Here is an 18,145-nt window from a genome sequence, read left to right on the forward strand (position 1 = left end):
CTGATAATAATATCACGACAGATTTACAGACACTTAAAAACATTGATGCAGAAATCATGAATCTATGCTATTATGAAAAGTCAGAGTCACCTTTAATAAACAAATCGCTGTCTCAACCTCAGGCTCTCTCTGTGCTGCAGACTTACGTCACGGCCCACTGGGAGACCTTGTTTGCATGGAAAGTGAAATGAGTACATAGAAAGCCTCACCCTGCTTCAGTCCCTTCAGATTTACCTGTGCAGGTGCACAGGGGGAGGAAGCATCATTGTTGCTAGGTAATGATTAGTGACATCAGTGGGCATGTACTTACCTTACTCACTGCTGCGTCTTTTCAGATGAGAGAGTGTCGCATTACCTGTTTGATTGGTTATGATAAAGCCTCAGTTATGACTTTTTGGTCTTTCTCCACACAGAGATAACTCTAAGTACGTCTAACGTGCAGGTACAAACGAGCTTTGGGAAATATTGATTGCCTTTTTTTCTCTTTTTACCTTTGGACTAACAAACAGAGAGGAACCGCTGCTCAGCTGTCAGAGCAACATGTCTGCTTATGTGTTCAGCAGAGATGCTAAATAAAAGCTTTTAAACTGGAACATTTAAACATCACTGAGCCCCCATGGAGCGCGAGATGATTTCTCAAGAAGAAACGGATGTGGAGTGAGGCGATGGCGCTCGGGAACGGCTCGAAGAAATCTATTTCATGTGACCAGATGGTCACTCCTGCTCCTCCGAACGATTGGGTTAGTGAAGCAAACACTGAAAGAGATAAACATTTTCTTATCCTTCTTATTTTAACGCTTAGATTAATGTATGTATAACATGTAGATTTGTTAGCGTAAAGTAGCTTTTCACAGAATTCTGCATAATTAGGCCTTTTTTTGGTTGTGTACCAAATAAAGAAGTTGTTATCACAGACTGAAAGGTGATTAATACTGATGCAGGAATTAAATATAAATCAAAAATATGTAAACACAGAGAATCTGTCTAAAAGGCTTTAGCTGAAGAGTTATTGAGTGCAACTGAAACGTTTCTGCTTTTCAGTTTTTCTGCACTTTAAACCACTTCCTGTCATGTGATCCTCAGTGGACGAGCCTAGCTCTTTTAAAGTGACTCACTACGATGCACTCTTTAAGAAGAGCTTTGAAGGGGAACTCCAAGCACACACTGAAGTCTACAGGTCTTTGGGAGCACTTCTGCATATGTGACAAAAAGTTGCAGCCCAAGAAGCATTGTATGGCTCCAGAGGGAGCCAACAAATACGGCCTTCGAGGGCTGCAGCCCCTGGATTGGGACATGGCTGATAACATAAAATAACATCCCTCTCTCCGGCAATCAATTTTGATGCATCTGATAATGTAACACTTGTTTTAAGGATTTAATTTAATATATCCATGTCTAAATTCTTAGACTTTTGCTCATTTTAAATCATATTTATTTCAATTGACGAAGCTAGGTGAGGGCAACAAATATATATAAATGTTTCCTAATTTTATTTTGCTGTGAACAAATAGGATATTGCAAGTTATAATATGCACTATGTGTTGTTGTGATTAGTATATGTAGTCATAATCATGCCTTAATTTTGCAGCAGTTTAGGCCATTTTGTGACAATAAAAGTAAAGGAAGTGTATGCATTAGACATCTCGGCACGTATTTACATTAGAACAATGGCTTTGATAACGATATTCTGATTTTGGTGGTGGCCTCAGGGATGTTAAGGAGGTGGGAAAACTCACCTACCTTTCACTTCATCATCTTTTTTAAAGAAATAAATGATGTCTCATGTGTTGCCAGGTTTTTGCTGGTTGATTCCTTCATCACAGCCCCTGCTTTTTCAGGAGAAATAAATCTATTGAAGAGAAGAATACATGTAAATTAGTAGTTGCTTAGCAATGATTTACTTTTATGTAAATGTAAAATTGCTTTAGATCATGTTGTTGTTGTCTGAGGATAGATCTCACCTGGGGAGAGAAACCAAACACCGGTAACGACCCTGTGGCTAAACCTAACCCACCGGGATCTCACTGCGCCTGATGAGCCCTCACTCAGACAATGCATAAAAAAATGGATTTTTCAAAGCAAATTCTAAATTTTTTACCCTAAAAAGTCAAAGTTTTGCCTGTTCCACAAAGGGAGGAGAAGGTGGAAAAGTTGTGGCTCCACCTACCCGGAGGTGTCGTTGCTGCAAATGTCTCCTGGCCTTCCTCATCATCATCCTCATAGCAACAGGAGCCATACTGGCCTGGTATTTCCTGGGTAAGGTGAAATCCAATTTTTCTATTAAAAATGTTTGACACAATGGATGGCAATGATGGTCTGCTCGTAAATATGTTCCCACTTTGGTATAAAATCTTTAAAGCTCTTCTTGTTCCCAAAAGATGAATCTGACTAACTTTCGTGATCAACTGAGATTCCTCTAGTAAGCAAAGAGATGCTTTTGGCTTTTAAAGAGCGGGTATTACGCTGTTTCACATTTTAAGACATATATATAATGTTACAATGTTGGATGTCCAGACAACACGTGGGTGAAGTTTCAAATCTGTAGCTAAAAGTATGTTGGAGTAATCCCCAGGCTTCTCAGCTCAGTCTGCAGGCCGCTGTGAACGGCAGATTTTTCCACACGCTTTGTGACGTCACAAAGTGCAGCCTCAGCAGGCTTCGGAGAGAGCTGGCCAATCAGAAGAAAGCGGGCTTGTAGGGGCAGGGTTTCTTAAAGGGACAGAGCTGGCTGAGTCGTTTCAGGCAGAGGCTGTATGAGGGCCTGCACAGAGCACCAGTGGGGGTTTGATTGTAAATTATGCTAAGCTACTCCACAGGTATAACAGAGTCAAATATGAAGCCTGAAATTAGCATAATACCCTCCCTTTAATAAAACAAATGTTCACATATCTTATTAATCTATTGGCACAAAGTTTTGATATTCATGGTTTTTAGATGAGGTCTTTTACTCTAGCACTAACAAAGGCAGACAATTGTGGTTTCGAATGATAGAAGAACAACTCTACGACTATAAGCTTTTCCAAGCTTTCCATATAAGATTTCCATTCATTTTTATGTTGTGATTATAGCTAATTAGCCATTGTTAGTGTGCTAATATACTAATTTATAATGGTAAACATCATAATTACTTAACATTATGTCATTAGCAGTGTTCTTCAGAGCTAACATGCTAACAAGCTGATTTTATATAGTTTATATTGAGTCTGTCCGTGTGGTTAAATACAGGTTTTAGTGTATCAAGCACACTGTCCACAGTCACACCAGACTCCATTCAAAAAACTGACACTTTTAGACTTTTTACACTCAGGTTAAACTGCTGCATAACAGTAGATTATTTATCAAGAATCAAACTTTGAATTAGATTCATAACCCAAAATAAAATATCTTTAGCATTGGCAGAATGTTAGCATAATAACATTAGCATCTACCCTAAAACACTGCTTTGCCTCAGTGCAATCTCACTCAGCTGCTAACATGGCTTTAGCCTCTAAATTCTGTGTCGATCATCATACCTTCCTCTGTAACAGAATACAGGGTTTGGGTGTTGGAGCCTCGTATCCAGCAGCAGTACACGGCCTACCTGTCCATCCTCAACAGGAACTTCTCTTCTGATCTGTCGTCACACAACAGCCCGGCCTTCAAGAAAGAGGCCAAGGCAGTACAGACAATGGTGAGCACAGACCAAGAATTAATCTGATACTATACCTGTAATAACTTGGTTCACATTTGTGGAGACTCAGGCAGAGAGAGGCAGACAGAACGTGTTTTAGCAGGGGGTGGCTTTTTGGTAGTTGTTTTAAAAAAGAGAGGTACACTTTTTGCAGGCTGCTTTTGCATTGCTGTAGGCCTCACGTTTTTCCGCTCTGTGCACCTCGAGTTGAAAAATCTTCAATTCAAAGCAGAAAAGCGCCCGACATCATGGGCACGTCTGTCAGTTTACCATATAACCATTAGGTCAATGACAGCTAGGCTAATGATTTGGTGGTTGCCTTAACAACAGTAAAAAAAAAAAATAAAGGCGCAGCGAGCTGCTCTTTTTTCAACTGTAGGCTTCAACAGAAACCGCAGTGCGGTGCGCCTTGCGTTTTACAGCCTGCAAAACGCGTTCTGTCTGATCGGGCCCTCAGACTGCTGGTGGTTTTCTGTTTTTTCATGTAGTTCTCACAATGCAATCAAACCACCTGACAAAGATGTAACACCATTAGAGTAGTATTAATTAGTGAGACTTAATTAATGGATTAAGATCAATTCTCGAGGCAGTCCAAATCTTCACTCCAGATCCTAAATCTAGACTACAATGGACAATATAAGTCTTTAAAAGCTCTAAATCAGGGCGACAACAATAGGATACTATTAGATAGACATCAGGGAACACAAGAAAAGATGAATCAATATAAATGTAAACTAGCATTAAAAAAGGAAAATATGAGGGATACCTGACATGCTAGATTATGTCCAATGATACTTGCATGCATTGTGCAGTTAAAGTTACATAACTTGTGAGCAGGTGATATTGTTTTTCTCTTTGTTTCAGGTAGAGAAGATAATGAAGGGCTCCAGTCTTTCCCGATACTTCAACTACACGACTGTGTTCGCCTTTGGGTAGGTGGTTCAACATTTTCATAAATGATAATAATAACAAAATTGGATTGATCACTTGCACACTGTAAATAATCACCGTCCTCCTCCACTTGTCATAAAAGTAAAGTACTGTTGAGCTGTTGCACTCTATGGTGTGTCTGTGCACTGTGACATCAATGTGGGGGTGTGGCTACAGGTGCAACTGACCACACCCATTAGTGATGATAGTCAGATATTCCAAACACAACACAACCAGAGAGGGCACTGCTGTAAAACACAGCTTTCCATCCTGATAAATATAAATATTCATTTGCACCATTCACCGTTTGTCTCTTATTTTTAAACGCTGTGGATATTGGTCTGGGCCGTGTTTCCTGCAGGGAGGGGAGTGTGGTGGCTCACTTCTGGATAATGATGTCAGTGCCAGGCAGCCATGCTGAGCGGGTCACACTGGAGAAGGTCACCGACAGCCTGCAGACGGGCCTGAGGTGGTACAGAGGGTCCGCGGAGCAGGACACGGCCAGCTGTGATGGATTCCTCCTCCACCTCCCCTCGCTGTCTGTCAGTGGTGAGAGCAAGAGAGGAGCAGAGGGAGGGACAGTGTGTGTATGTGTAAAAGACAGAAGTTAAATTTATGTGAGAAGAAACAAGGATATGAAAGTGCTTGATATTCCTTTACTTCAGTTTCTCATTTGTCTGTTTGTTCTGCTCTCTACAGAAACCGACTCCAGAGTTATAGATCTTTTGAAAGCTTCATTTGGTATCACTCTTTATTTTCATTTGCTTGTTTCCAATTTTATATATCTCATTAATTTATTATTTTGATTTAATTCTAATTAATATTCAATCTATATTCCCTGCTTTTTATTTTTTATGTCATACAATTATGATTCTTCTATTATGTGTTTCTTTAAAGACCGAACACTACCCCAAAATCAATGCAAAACCAATAAACATGATTCGCCCTTCAACAACCTGAAATAAGACCATGTCAGTTTCTAAGTCTCCTTCACCTTTCCCCCAAGATTGTTACCGCTACCAGAAGGTGGTGTCCAGCAGTCCTGTGGCTCTCCGAGGCCCCGACACTCAGAGGTCCTCCTGCCTGTGGCACCTCCAGGCTGCTCCCGGCTCCCAGCTGGAGCTCCACATGGAGTGGCTGCTGCCGGAGTGCCGGGACAGGCTGGTGGTGTACAACTCCCTGACCCCCAGCGATACTCATCTCATCACCTCGTGAGTTTCATCCACAGTTAGACACATATATTAATTTGCTTTTCGCTGGTCCACTTCTACACATTTTCTCCCCACTGTCAGCCTCTTCTCCTTCTGTGTCCTGCCAGTGTGTACGGCTGCAGCAGACATGAGCGTGTGGTGCGTGTCCTGTCTTCAGGCGAGTGGATAACGGTGGTTTGGAAACAGGGTCTGTACAACTACAAGGACCCCTTTGCTCTGTCTGCGCAGGCCTGGAACCACCAGGGTAAGACACCTGAACACACAGTCCCTCTTTTGCTAGTTTAGAAATGTTTCATACAGTGCTTGAATTACTTCTCCCACTCTGTGTTACTCTCTTAGACTGTAACTCTACAATACAGCTGATGCTAGTATCAGGGGTCCAGGGGACGCTGAGGACACCTTTTTTCCCCAGCTACTACCCCCCTGACACCAACTGTACCTGGAGCTTCACTGTAAGACACTGCTTCAGCTATTTGTCTTTAACTTCTTGATTGATTGAATGACTAATTCATTAATTCCTGGTAAAGATAAAAAGCCACTCACATCGAAGATAAAGTTTGTGAAGAACAGCAGCCATTTTCCTCTGAGGTCACACTGAGGGTGAGGAGCTCCATTGCTGTATAATGTAGATGTTGCACATTATAAGTGTAGGTAATCTTATGAATCGTTATCATTTTAACACTTTTAAATTCATCAGTTACTCAAAAGACGATGGATAGTGAAACTCCTGGAAGCATCATGCTATATTTCCAACTAAAGCTGCTGATAACCCATTAGCATTAGACAGCAGCTAACATTAGCATTCAACCTCTTCCTAACATTACTGTTTGATCTATTGCAAGAGCAGACAATAGCTAACACTATCATTTAACCACTACCTAGCTAACATGTTTGATCTATTGCAAGAGTTGACAACAGCTAATGCTAGCATTCAACCACTACCTAGCTAACATTACTGTTTAATCTATTGCAAAAGTAGACAATAGCTACTACTAGCATTCAACCACCTAGCTAATGTTACTGTTTGATCTATTGCAAGAGTAGATAACAGCTACTGCTAGCATTTAACCACTACCTAGCTTACATTACTGTTTGATCTATTGCGAGAGTAGACAATAGCTAATGCTAAACCACCTAGCTAATACTGTTTTATCTCTTGCAAGAGTAGACAACATCTAATGCTAGCATTAAACCACCTAGCCAACATTACTGTTTGGTCAATAGTAGATAACAGCTAACACTAGCATTCAACCACCTAGCTAACATTACTGTTTGATCTATTGCAAAAGTAGATAATAGCTATTGCTAGCATTAAACCACCTAGCCAACATTACTGTTTGATCAATAGTAGACAACAGCTAACACTAGCATTCAACCACCTAGCTAACATTACTGTTTGATCAGTAGTAGACAATAGCTAACACTAGCATTCAACAAATTCCTTGCTAACGCTATCTCTGCATAATCTCTTAAGTATCCTGTAAAACTATCCAACTGTTAGCAAGGATGTAGATGAATGCTAAAGTTAGCTGTTTTCTTACTGTGGCTAATGGGTTATTAAATATGTTGCTTTACCTTGAAAAATGGCCCCGTCTCCCTTCAGATTTTCACTTTCAATTGTCTTTTTAGATAACTTAAGAAGTGGTACGATGATAAAATGTATGACTTGCAACCTTGCATGGTGCAACATTAAAACAGTATTTGAGCTTGCCACCCTGAGCACGTTGCCAGATGAAAATGGCCACCGTGTGAATACGATGTATTGTTCTTCTGTGTTACTGTCCTGTGTGATTTCAGATGCCCAGTGTAGGGTTGGGCTTGTCCCTGGAGTTTGAGGGCTACGAGCTGAGCAGAGCCACCTATAATCAGGCCTGTACGCAGGGACAGTGGATCATCCAGAACCGCAGGTAGGCTGTGCTACAGTGAGTCCAGCGGGCCTATAAGAAGTGAAGGTGATTCGGCCCAGTTAACCTGCAGTGTGTATGGATTTCAGATGACAAACAAGAGTTTACCCACACCATCCAAGCCTCACTGAAAGATCAAAATCTGACAGCAACACTGATGAAAGTCTGCAAATGTTTAGCTCAAGGGGCAGAAAATAACTCGGAGCGACATGAACAAACATTTCCTCTAAAAAAATAGTTTGTAGACTAAACATCCAGCTTTTTCCTCAGTTTTTAAACAACTAAATCTTCTTTTCATTAAAACGTAAACATGTCTAAACCAATATAGATGTGTACAAATTCTTTATACTTTCTGTATTGTAGGGTGACACGCTACAAATCATCGACAACAAATGCAATCTTTTACAACCCAGATACCCTTTCCTTCACAAAATGGCCGGGTGCTCACAACTTTTAAAACTATATGTATCTGTCACGTGCACAGACACCAGATAGAAAACACCACACACTGAATCACACACAGGTGGCAGCCATAAAAAGACCATGTATTAATCACCAGACAGGATACTTCTGGTACATTTGAGAGCAAACAGATCACAAAAAGTTTTGTATCCTGTCGCCTCATTAGGTGGTGTCTATTTATAACGGCCACCTGTTTGCGGTTTGGTGTTTCACAGGAAGCTGCCATATGCGCATTTAAATGTTCCACCCAGGTGGTGATGTTTTAGTCGGTTTCATAATAACTTAGATTAAAAAAACAAACAAATGGACTATATTAAAAACAGTTTTAAAAGTCTGTTCATATGAGGACAATATTGTATTCTGTCTTGAGGGGGCAGCAGCGTCCCATACGAGCCCTCCGTCATATTTCCATCTCCACTTTAGAGGTTCAATTTAGAGGTATTTTACGGTACATTTTCTATTATTTTCTTACCAGTATTCAGCTTGATTAGATTTTTCATGGGTACCTTGGTCCAACTGAGAGTTCAGTGTCTCATAGATATTTAAACCGTGCCTCTCAAACCTGTGAGCTTCCTTTCTTTAAGCCCCTGCAGGAAAACACTTCCATAATATTTCTGTCCTTTCCGCAGGCTGTGTGGTACCCGGAGCCTGCAGCCGTACAGCGAACGCCTCCTCCTGCTCTCCACTACGGCCACTGTTGTAATGACATCAGAGGTGTCACTCACAGGGCCGGGCCTTCAGCTGCACTACAGCGTCTTCAACCTGTCAGATCGTACGTTATGGCTGCAGGAGAGACAACCAAGAAAGATAAATTAACTGCTCAATAATGTTTAGAACCATTGTGTTTCACTTCACATTATGAACCCTTTTTTCCAACTATGTGAGCAAATGTTTGTGTGTGTTTTACAGCTTGCCCGGGCCAGTTTCTGTGCTCTGTAAATGGCCTGTGTGTTCCTGCCTGTGATGGAATCAAAGACTGTCCCAACGGACTGGACGAGAGGAACTGTGGTATTTACTCTTGTTTTCCTGTTTTAAATTAGTTGACTCACTCATTATTTGTTGTACATTATTTTTCATGGAAACAGGAAATTGTCATTTGGTGCAGAAAGAGAATATGGTTCTCACCACCGCACAGAGACAGTGAAGCTCACTACTTTTAGATGTTGATGACTTTCCCCCCGGAGATAATTTTAAGCTTGTCAAAGATTTTTACATAAATTGAGTCCACTGGGATTCAGTACCACTTTAAAAAGGGTTGATGGGTTCATGTGACCAAATTTAATTAAGTATACAGACACACATACTGTAGCTCTCCTTGTGTGTGTGTTCTAGTGTGTGCAGCAAAGTTCCAGTGTCCAGAGGACAGTCAGTGTGTGGATTACTACAAGGTGTGTGACCAACACCCAGATTGCCCTGAAGCATCAGACGAGATGAACTGTACCAACGGTAACACACTCAAATCACACATACAAATACACACCATTAAAAGAACATTAAAGATAAAATCTCGAAGTTCTCAGTTGCGTTCTCTTTGGCGGTACCTTATGGCGATAAAAGTCAATTGCGGGCAGATACATCCCAGATAACCAGACATCTACGGCTGGCTCCCTTTGTTCCAGTTGTAACTCTTGATGTTCCTCGCTGACGGTCGCTTTCCTTTTCAGACTGTTTGCTTCATCTGAGCGTTGAGTTTGTTTCTTTTTCTTTGGATTTTCACTTATTGTTGAAGTTGTATCTGTAGTCATCCATCTTTTCTTTGTTTGTTCAGCCATAGTAGATTAGTGTTTACTCACAACACTTGCAGAGAGCGGAAAAGCAGCCGCTTAGCTCCGCCTACCCTCTCTGACAGACCGACCACTGCTGGCTGATGGAAAACGCGTCACTAACTGGGCGCCGCTTGTGATTTTTTAAGTGAAAGTTGCGACAGACACCCAGTCTGTAATATTGCAAATGCAAAGGCTTTCATCAGTGGGCCATAGGCTCAATCACCATTGTGTTACCTCATTCGATGATAGATAGAGACTTAACAGACATTTATTTACATGAAAATCTTCGAGATTATTACAAAAATCAACAAATTTCATCCAGCCTTGAGACATGCTGTGTGGAGGCTCTAACAGAACAGCATTACGTGTGTATGCGTGTGCTCTCAGGTGTGCAGTGCACAGATATGACCTATGTGTGTGCTGATGGAACGTGTCTGAAGAAACCGAACCCAGAGTGCGACTTTGTCACCGACTGCTCCGATTCATCAGACGAGAAACAGTGTGGTGAGATAAACACGAAGTGTTTTTTGTTTTTATTCCACTTTTACACCGTTGTTGCTGCATTTTTAACTTTTAGTGTCTTCATACTCTTTTAAGAAGGTTTGACAAGATTTGGTTCAGCTTTATGTCAATCTATGAACAAAGTTCTTAGTTAGTTCTTTATTGTTTTTCCTCATTGCATTAGTTTTTCTACTGTTTACTAAATGTCTCTCAAGTATTTTTACTCTCTTTTTTTAAATACATTTATGTTTATTCTAATTTCACTTTATGTATTAATCTGTTGCTTTTCTTCCATAACTGCATCCATGCGATTTAATCTTCCTGTGTGTGTACTCAGACTGCGGCCTCAGACAGTTCTCCAGCCGGATTGTCGGGGGTACCAATGCCACTGAGGGGGAGTGGCCGTGGCAAGCCAGCCTGCAGGTTCGAGGTACCCACATTTGTGGAGGCGCGCTCATCACCAGCCAGTGGGTGGTATCCGCTGCCCACTGTTTCTATGACGACCGGTGAGCGCAGGAAATGAGGGGAGGAGGTGTTGTGTAAATTGAGGTTTTAAAATGTAGTCAAAACGGGGACAGTTAGAGGGAGAGCACAATTATGAACATTTTTTCCTCAGCAACAGATGTTTATTCTTTAAGTTTGATAAAAGATGGAGCTTTAACTGAATACTTCTTTTCAAATTTTGTGAATAGCCTACTTATAACTGGAGATGATGAAAAAGTTAAAAAAGTAACATTCGATACACCCCTTTACTGTGTTTGGCATTGATGGAAGATGTTGATGTTCTTTCAAATTGTGCTTCCTAATTGCCCCCGTTAAGGAAAGCAACTCTTTTCTCCACCTCCTCCTGCAGTCTGTACTCCCCCTCAATGTGGACGGTGTACCTGAGTAAACTCCTGCTGAAGCCAAGCAGCTCTACTGAAGAAGTGGCTCGAGTTCAGCTTATCCACCTTCACCAATACTACGACGATGAGTCCCACGACTACGACCTGGCCCTGCTGAAGCTGGACCGGCTGGCAGTACACGCTCGACCTGCCTGTTTGCCTCCGCCGACCCACCAGCTGGAACCGGACCTCCTCTGCTGGGTCACCGGCTGGGGGTATCTGCGTGAAGGGGGTAAGGAGAGCGTGTTGTTGGTTTAGGATTAAGTATAAACATTAACTGTCCAAATGGCCGATAGCAATGGTTCCCAATTATTATTTTCTTTGGCTAGTGATGTAAAATAAAGTAATATCCGATCATCTCATTACAAAGTGCATGTTTACCGAGCAGCGACCTCAGGGGCACAATAACAAAGCCAAGGCAAAAACTGCCATTCCTCGGGTGGCCACATGAGGCTGGCTCGAAAGCGAGTCAATCCCCATCAGGCCCCATATTAAAATGCCAAACTTTACAGCAAAATTCAACATGTTGACAGCCTAGAACAAAAAACGTTTTGGTCTCTATAGCTTATTTTTATTTTCATGACAACATAATGTGGGGGGAATTTTTGTCACCTGTTTGAATTAGAGTTGGGAATAAAGTTCCGCATAATTAGGGGGTGTTTGCTTTGAGTGACAGGTGCGTGCCTCTAGCTATCTGCCAGGTGTCACCTCCATTAAATCCAGTCGCAAATTTTTTGTGGTTCTGGGGCAATTTGGAGATATTTTCATGCAAATATCAGACAAATAGTGCTGCATTTGACAAGACTGACCATCACATCCTGCTACAGAGACTAGAAAAATCAATCGTCACTACAGGATCAGCGTTAAGTTGGAATCTCATGGGGAGCCCTGCATTAATTTTCATTGTTATGCAGATGATACTTGATTATACTTATCATTGACAAAGTATACAGCCACTGTGCAAAACAAAAACAAGACATGACACTCTCAGCAGGACCTGTTGTTCAGGGCCGCTATCAAAGTCCGGTACCTGGTCGTTGAGGGCAGCGGGGTGAGGTGACTGAGTACGGTCCGTGCTGTCGCAGCAGAGCATGTGCCAGAGCATGCGCCAGAGCAAAAGGGTAGTCCAAGGGTAGTTTATGAACAAAACCATTTAAGATGGACATTTATTTGGTGCTTTTGATTAGCAGGTTTAGTTATTCAAGCCTGATGTCCAAGTGCAGTATTTGTTTTGTTATGAAATAGTTTTGTTGCTGTTAAAGGATGAGCAGTAATCTTTTTTCCACTAGCGTATGCATCTTGTCGTATAATGCAGTATATTCACAGGTAGGGATTTCTATAGCTTGTAAAGACCTAATTTCGTCAGTGGCACATTTATAAAAAGTGGGCAAGATATGCGGAGACTTAGTGAGGATGATAGTGTGGTGCAACTGGTAATAAAACAAAGGAAAAACATGTGAATTAAACCCATTTCTTTAAAGATGCAGGCGGAGGTTGAGTGATATGGCTGCTGCTGTGTTTGTTGTGGTTTCTGAAGAAGGAGGAACCCTATAAATTGGGTGAGAGATTCAGAGAAGGTGTTGGAAACCATCTTCCTGCACACACAAGTTTCATTGAAATTAAATCCATTTATGTGGTGTTGTAGCTTTTGGGTAAAAAAGCATACATCGAGCGTGCGGTTACACAACTATATTTCCAATGAAGTGCTTTTAAGGATGGATTATTTGTTACACAAGAGCAACAGGCCATGTGGGGAATTTCAAGGCTTGTTTTTGGTTATTAAACATAAAAGGTTGTAATGATTTCTGCTGACGCTAAGGACTTGATAAGACTGCAGTCTGTGACATATTTCACTGCAACTTTAGAATTGGCTTCCAGAAGGTGGAGAGAGGATGTCAGCTTCAGCTCTTTGTAGACTTATTATAGACTTATAGTCAATTATGACAGCTACATTCAGACAGAAGACTCTTTAAACTATAATGTTTTATACATTGTTTCTTTCTGCAGACATGAAAACAGGACGAATGTTTTGGCCTTCACTAGTTGACCTTTGCCCTCTGTCCTCTTCAGGCAGTGTCAGTAATGTGCTTCAGAAGGTGGATGTTCGCCTGGTCAGCGAGGAAGCCTGTGTTCGCTCCTACGGCCATCTGGTCACTCCCAGAATGCTTTGCGCCGGTTACCGCAGTGGGGAGAAAGATGCCTGTCAGGTAAAGAAAATCACTAAAACAAAAACCAAAAATTTAAAGCTGCTCCCACATCAAAGAGAGTTATCTCCTGATTCCATAGTTACCATCAGCTCTACAGAGGTTTTTTTGGCGCCTCAGGCCCAGTTTACACATGTTTACAATGAACCAATCACAAGCGAACAGCTCTAAGTACAGGTGTGAACACACCAAAGATGCATTGAGGAGGCTTCGAGATCAGGTGTGAACGTGTCCGGGGCCACATTGAAGGGCCACCTACTTTCTGTTTTCTGAGTGGGGAAGGGTAATTACAAGAGGACACTGGAAACACATAGCAGGTGTGAACAGACGTACTCCACATTTCATCAGATCAATCAAGATGCATATTAATACCATGTGTCAACAGGTACCGCTGTGCTTCACTCCCACTGCTCTAATCAACCTTATTATTAGCATTAGAGGGCAGCTGTTTTTATTTAAAAGCTCTTAAAACAAAGTTTGCAACTAGCTGGTGAACAAAGTGGAAAATGTAACGTGCCAGGTATTTGATTAGGTAGCAAAATGGAGCTACGAGGAGAGTGAATATCGAACAGAAGCACATTCGAAAGTGTAACGTTGCTTTGTTTCCGCTTAATGTGGGGGGGGAAACCACATGAACATTCACCATGACTAATTTATGAGGTGTCAATGTTTGTTAAGAGCTGGAGCTTCACTGCCCTCAAGTGGTAAACTAACAAATCTAATCATGCAGTCCTGAGGCTTTACTTGCAGTCATCTAATACCAAGTAAGGTATCTGTGATACTTCATGATAACCTCGAGGCCACTGGTTCCACATGCTCTTAGTTATGGGTTTAACAGCAAAGCATTCAAAGCTTGTCATGTTTTAATTTGTAATTCTTTTGTGAACTTTCTTGTAAATTATTAACTATTTTATAGGGTTCATTTCCTAAAACTCTAATAAACCCATTATAATTTGTGTGACATGACAAAATACAGAAAAGTTCAAGGGTTATAAATACTTGTGCAAAGCACTCTTCATCCACATGAAAGAATATAAGTGGATTAAAAAAATACCATGTTAGCTGTTGTGTTCCCAAAAACAGGCACTGAGTGATATCCTGGTGGAGTTATTGTGTGCTGTAGAGACCTTAAAATCTTACCCCCTGCCTTCTAAACTTTACCTCTCTGCCAGGGAGACTCTGGTGGTCCCTTGGTTTGCCAGGAGCCGACGGGTCGCTGGTTCCTGGCCGGAGTGGTGAGCTGGGGCCGAGGCTGCGGGCGCCCAGACTACTACGGCGTCTACACTCGCATCACCAGGCTCACTCACTGGATCAAGCAGGTCATCCGCAGCCCCTGAGACATTGGGGATCTTCGCGTATTACATCGAAATCCTCAAAACCTGAAGCTGGGTTTTAATGAAAACATCATCCGCAGATGGACAAAATGCACTGGCAGATGATTTTAGATTGCTTCTCCACCAAACAGTGAGAAAGTAAAGCGTGAAAAGCTTTATTCCAAAGTCAAAAAGAAATACAAGAAAAAACATTTCGCCTTTTTATGATGTACCTTTCAGAACTGATAAAGGCAAAAAGAAACCAAATTATTGCAATTAAATTATATGTTAGAAAGGAAAGAAAGGAAATAGGATTAAATAAAAGACTTTGAAAGATCGTGACCTTGTTGGACAATCTTACAAACCAATCCTCCATATATTTTAAGGTATTGAATTTAAAGCATTTTTCCATAGTTAAACATCTTTCTGTTTTGTATTGTGTTTTTTGCATGTTCGGTTGGAAGTGGATATAAAACACAGCACAACCAATCCTTCTTTCAGTTATCTGTCCAGCGTTCCTTGTAAATGACACCACATGAAAGGATTTGTATGCAAGCGTTTTTGTATAAGTGGATGGAGCCACAAGGATGTTTTTGCACCACCGCTTTGAAGCCTCAAGGTTGGCATTTTGGCGATCGCCAACAGTCGGCCATAGTCGGACGAGACGGTGAATACGGTCACGTTGGTATCAACTTGTCAATCACCCTTAGCCCCGCCCTAAAGCATACTCTGTTGTATTGTCTTAATGGGACCATAAAAGAATACTTAAAACTAGCAAATGAGGACATGAACGTGTAAGTAAAATATTTAATTAGTTAATAAAACAAATGAGAAATAAAGAAAATATGTCTGATTTTACAACCCAAAGAGTTACAATGGCTCTTGACCACCATTGGACAGACTTCAAGGTAATTGAGTCACTACCATATTCTCTTAACTTCTGAAAGCAGAAGGCTGCATTCTCTGTGGTGCACATCACATGACACGGTTCTTACCGACCCAGGTGGGACTTGAACCCACAATCCCCAGCTCCGGAGGCTGATGCCTTATCCATTAGGCCACTGGGCCACTAACCATCTTGCAAATACATAGAAAAAGACTGTAAGACAAGACATTGAAAATATGAAAGATTGCAATCCAGCCCACTGAGATGTATGTGGTTTTCATCTCTGATTGAGCGTCAGTTGTTGGCACTATCTTTCACAGATGCCAAGTCTACCAAACTGGGCCACTGAGCTGGAGTTGGAGCTTGTATTCAAACAGAAATCAGCCCTGTGTCTGCATCCCCAGAGGTCTTACAATCTAGGTTGTTTGTGTGTTTTTAAAAATGTGTCACCATCAACAATCCAAGATCATAGACGTTATTTCTCTGGTTGGTTAAAAGAAACAGTCCTGTGTCTTGGTTTGTTTTTACTGTATAATGAGCTGATTCCCACTCAGCCTCGGAGGAGTTGGAGGTTGCTCATCTACATCAGTGCAGAGGAGAGTGCCAGATAGAAGATATACATAGAGCATGTATATATGATTGAGTTACGGAGGTGGCTTGCAGCTCCTTTAACCTCTCACTCATCGTTCAGCTAATCAATAGTGTCAAACAGCAGCTTAAAAATCCATCCATTTAAACTGTAGTTAAAACAAACTGATCCGTATATTTATTGAAGAAAGTAGAAGAATATAAATGAGTCTGCTCCAAAGTGGAGGACTGATCACCAAAATTGTGCAGAGGAGAGAGCCAGAAGGAAAAGGCCGGCAGACTCGGCGTGGGATGGTGATTAAATCATGGACTTCGGCCATCTTGCTGCTCTTATGCTTTGCTTCGGCTATGAAAACAGTTAGGACGACAGATGGAGCTCATTCCGGCCAAGCAGAACAGAATAATGTATGTCTTGTCTTGACCCAAATCTTATTAGACACGGAACACAATATTTAAATTAGGTAAGGACAAACATACGACATGAAAACAGCCGTCAGCTTGGTCAGAAACCCAACCGATGCCTTGGTTGCATCTTGAATAATGCATTAAAAACATGCATACATCTTTCTGTAGACATTAAAGACCTACAGACAGTTAAAAAATAATTTAAAAAAACAGTATGAAGTGCTGGGCCACCACATGGTGCCAGGAAAAATTCAATTCTCCTTGATATTCATTCTACAAGTCTCTTAGACTTAGACTTAGACTTAGACTCAACTTTATTGATCCCTTTGGGATGACTCCCTCTGGGAAATTCAGTCTCCAGCAGCTTATACAGTACAATACAATAGGAAAGAATCAGCACACAGAGGGTAAAAAATAAAGATCAAAATATATATATCTATCGATATATATATATATATATAAAAAAAGTACAAAATTAGATAACAAAATATATAAAATATACACTCTTAGAAAATGTACAAGTAAACAGTGGGTAATAGTTCAATTAAACTAAATTAGGTTATTGCACTGTGGTATTAGGTTATTGCACTGTGGTGAGAGATTATTGCACATTGACAGATTTTTATTGCACATATGACCCTTTGAGAAATAAATAAATATTACTATTGAATAGAAGAAGTTAACTACTATTAACTTTGTGAGCTGAATTAGTGGCTACCGCTTGTGAGAGAGTCTGTCCCTGTTACCTCCTCCCCCTAAGTGAGGAGTTGTACAGCCTGATGGCATGAGGGACAAAGGAGTTCTTCAGTCGGTTAGTCCTGCACTTTGGAAGGAGCAGTCTCTCACTGAACAGGCTCCTCTGGTTGCTGATGACGGTGTGCAGAGGGTGGCTGGCATTGTCCATAATGTCCAACAGTTTGTTTAGTGTCCTTGTCTCTGCCACCGTCACCAGAGGGTCCAGCTTCATGCCGATCACAGAGCCGGCTCGCCTGATCAGTTTATCCAGTCTGGATGTGTCCTTCTTGGATGTGCTGCCTCCCCAGCACACTACAGTGTAAAAGAGGACACTGGCAACCACAGACTGGTAAAACATCCGCAGCAGTTTGCTGCAGATGTTAAAAGACCGCAGTCTCCTTAGGAAGTACATCCTGCCTTGTGTCTTCCCGTACAGGTGGCTGGTGTGTGTTGACCAGTCCAGTTTGTTGTCCAGACACAGCCCGAGGTATTTGTAGGAGTCCACACTCTCCACCTCAGCTCCCTCTGGTAGGACTGGTCTCGGCTTCGGTCTGGACCTCCCAAAGTCTATGACCAGCTCCTTTGTCTTAGAGGTGTTGAGCTCTAGGTGGTTTGTGCGGCACCAAGCAGCAAAGTCCCCCACCAGACTCCGATACTCCTCCTCTCTGTCGTCCCTGATGCATCCA

General features: G+C 41.6%; 1 protein-coding gene and 1 non-coding gene across 2 annotated transcripts; one reads left to right on the forward strand and one right to left on the reverse strand.

The window, feature by feature from the left end:
• Positions 1–665: 665 nt before the first annotated feature.
• LOC138595152 (transmembrane protease serine 6) lies at positions 666–14,869 on the forward strand. The gene is made up of 18 exons (XM_069666493.1): positions 666–740; positions 2,133–2,256; positions 3,528–3,670; positions 4,535–4,602; positions 4,962–5,149; positions 5,300–5,341; positions 5,607–5,811; positions 5,919–6,055; positions 6,151–6,263; positions 7,609–7,718; positions 8,807–8,949; positions 9,087–9,185; positions 9,510–9,623; positions 10,331–10,447; positions 10,782–10,950; positions 11,298–11,560; positions 13,399–13,535; positions 14,705–14,869. The coding sequence occupies exons 1-18, from the start codon at positions 666–668 to the stop codon at positions 14,867–14,869; spliced, it is 2,412 nt and encodes an 803-aa protein (XP_069522594.1).
• A 971-nt stretch (positions 14,870–15,840) lies between these two features.
• Positions 15,841–15,913, reverse strand: trnar-ccg (transfer RNA arginine (anticodon CCG)). The gene has a single exon. It is a non-coding gene; the product is annotated as a tRNA-Arg (tRNA).
• Between the last annotated feature and the right edge of the window lie 2,232 nt (positions 15,914–18,145).

This window comes from Semicossyphus pulcher, unplaced genomic scaffold (assembly GCF_022749685.1).
Source record: "Semicossyphus pulcher isolate SPU_LCO1_2020_fin unplaced genomic scaffold, fSemPul1.0.p SCAF_17, whole genome shotgun sequence".
Lineage (NCBI taxonomy): Eukaryota > Metazoa > Chordata > Actinopteri > Labriformes > Labridae > Semicossyphus > Semicossyphus pulcher.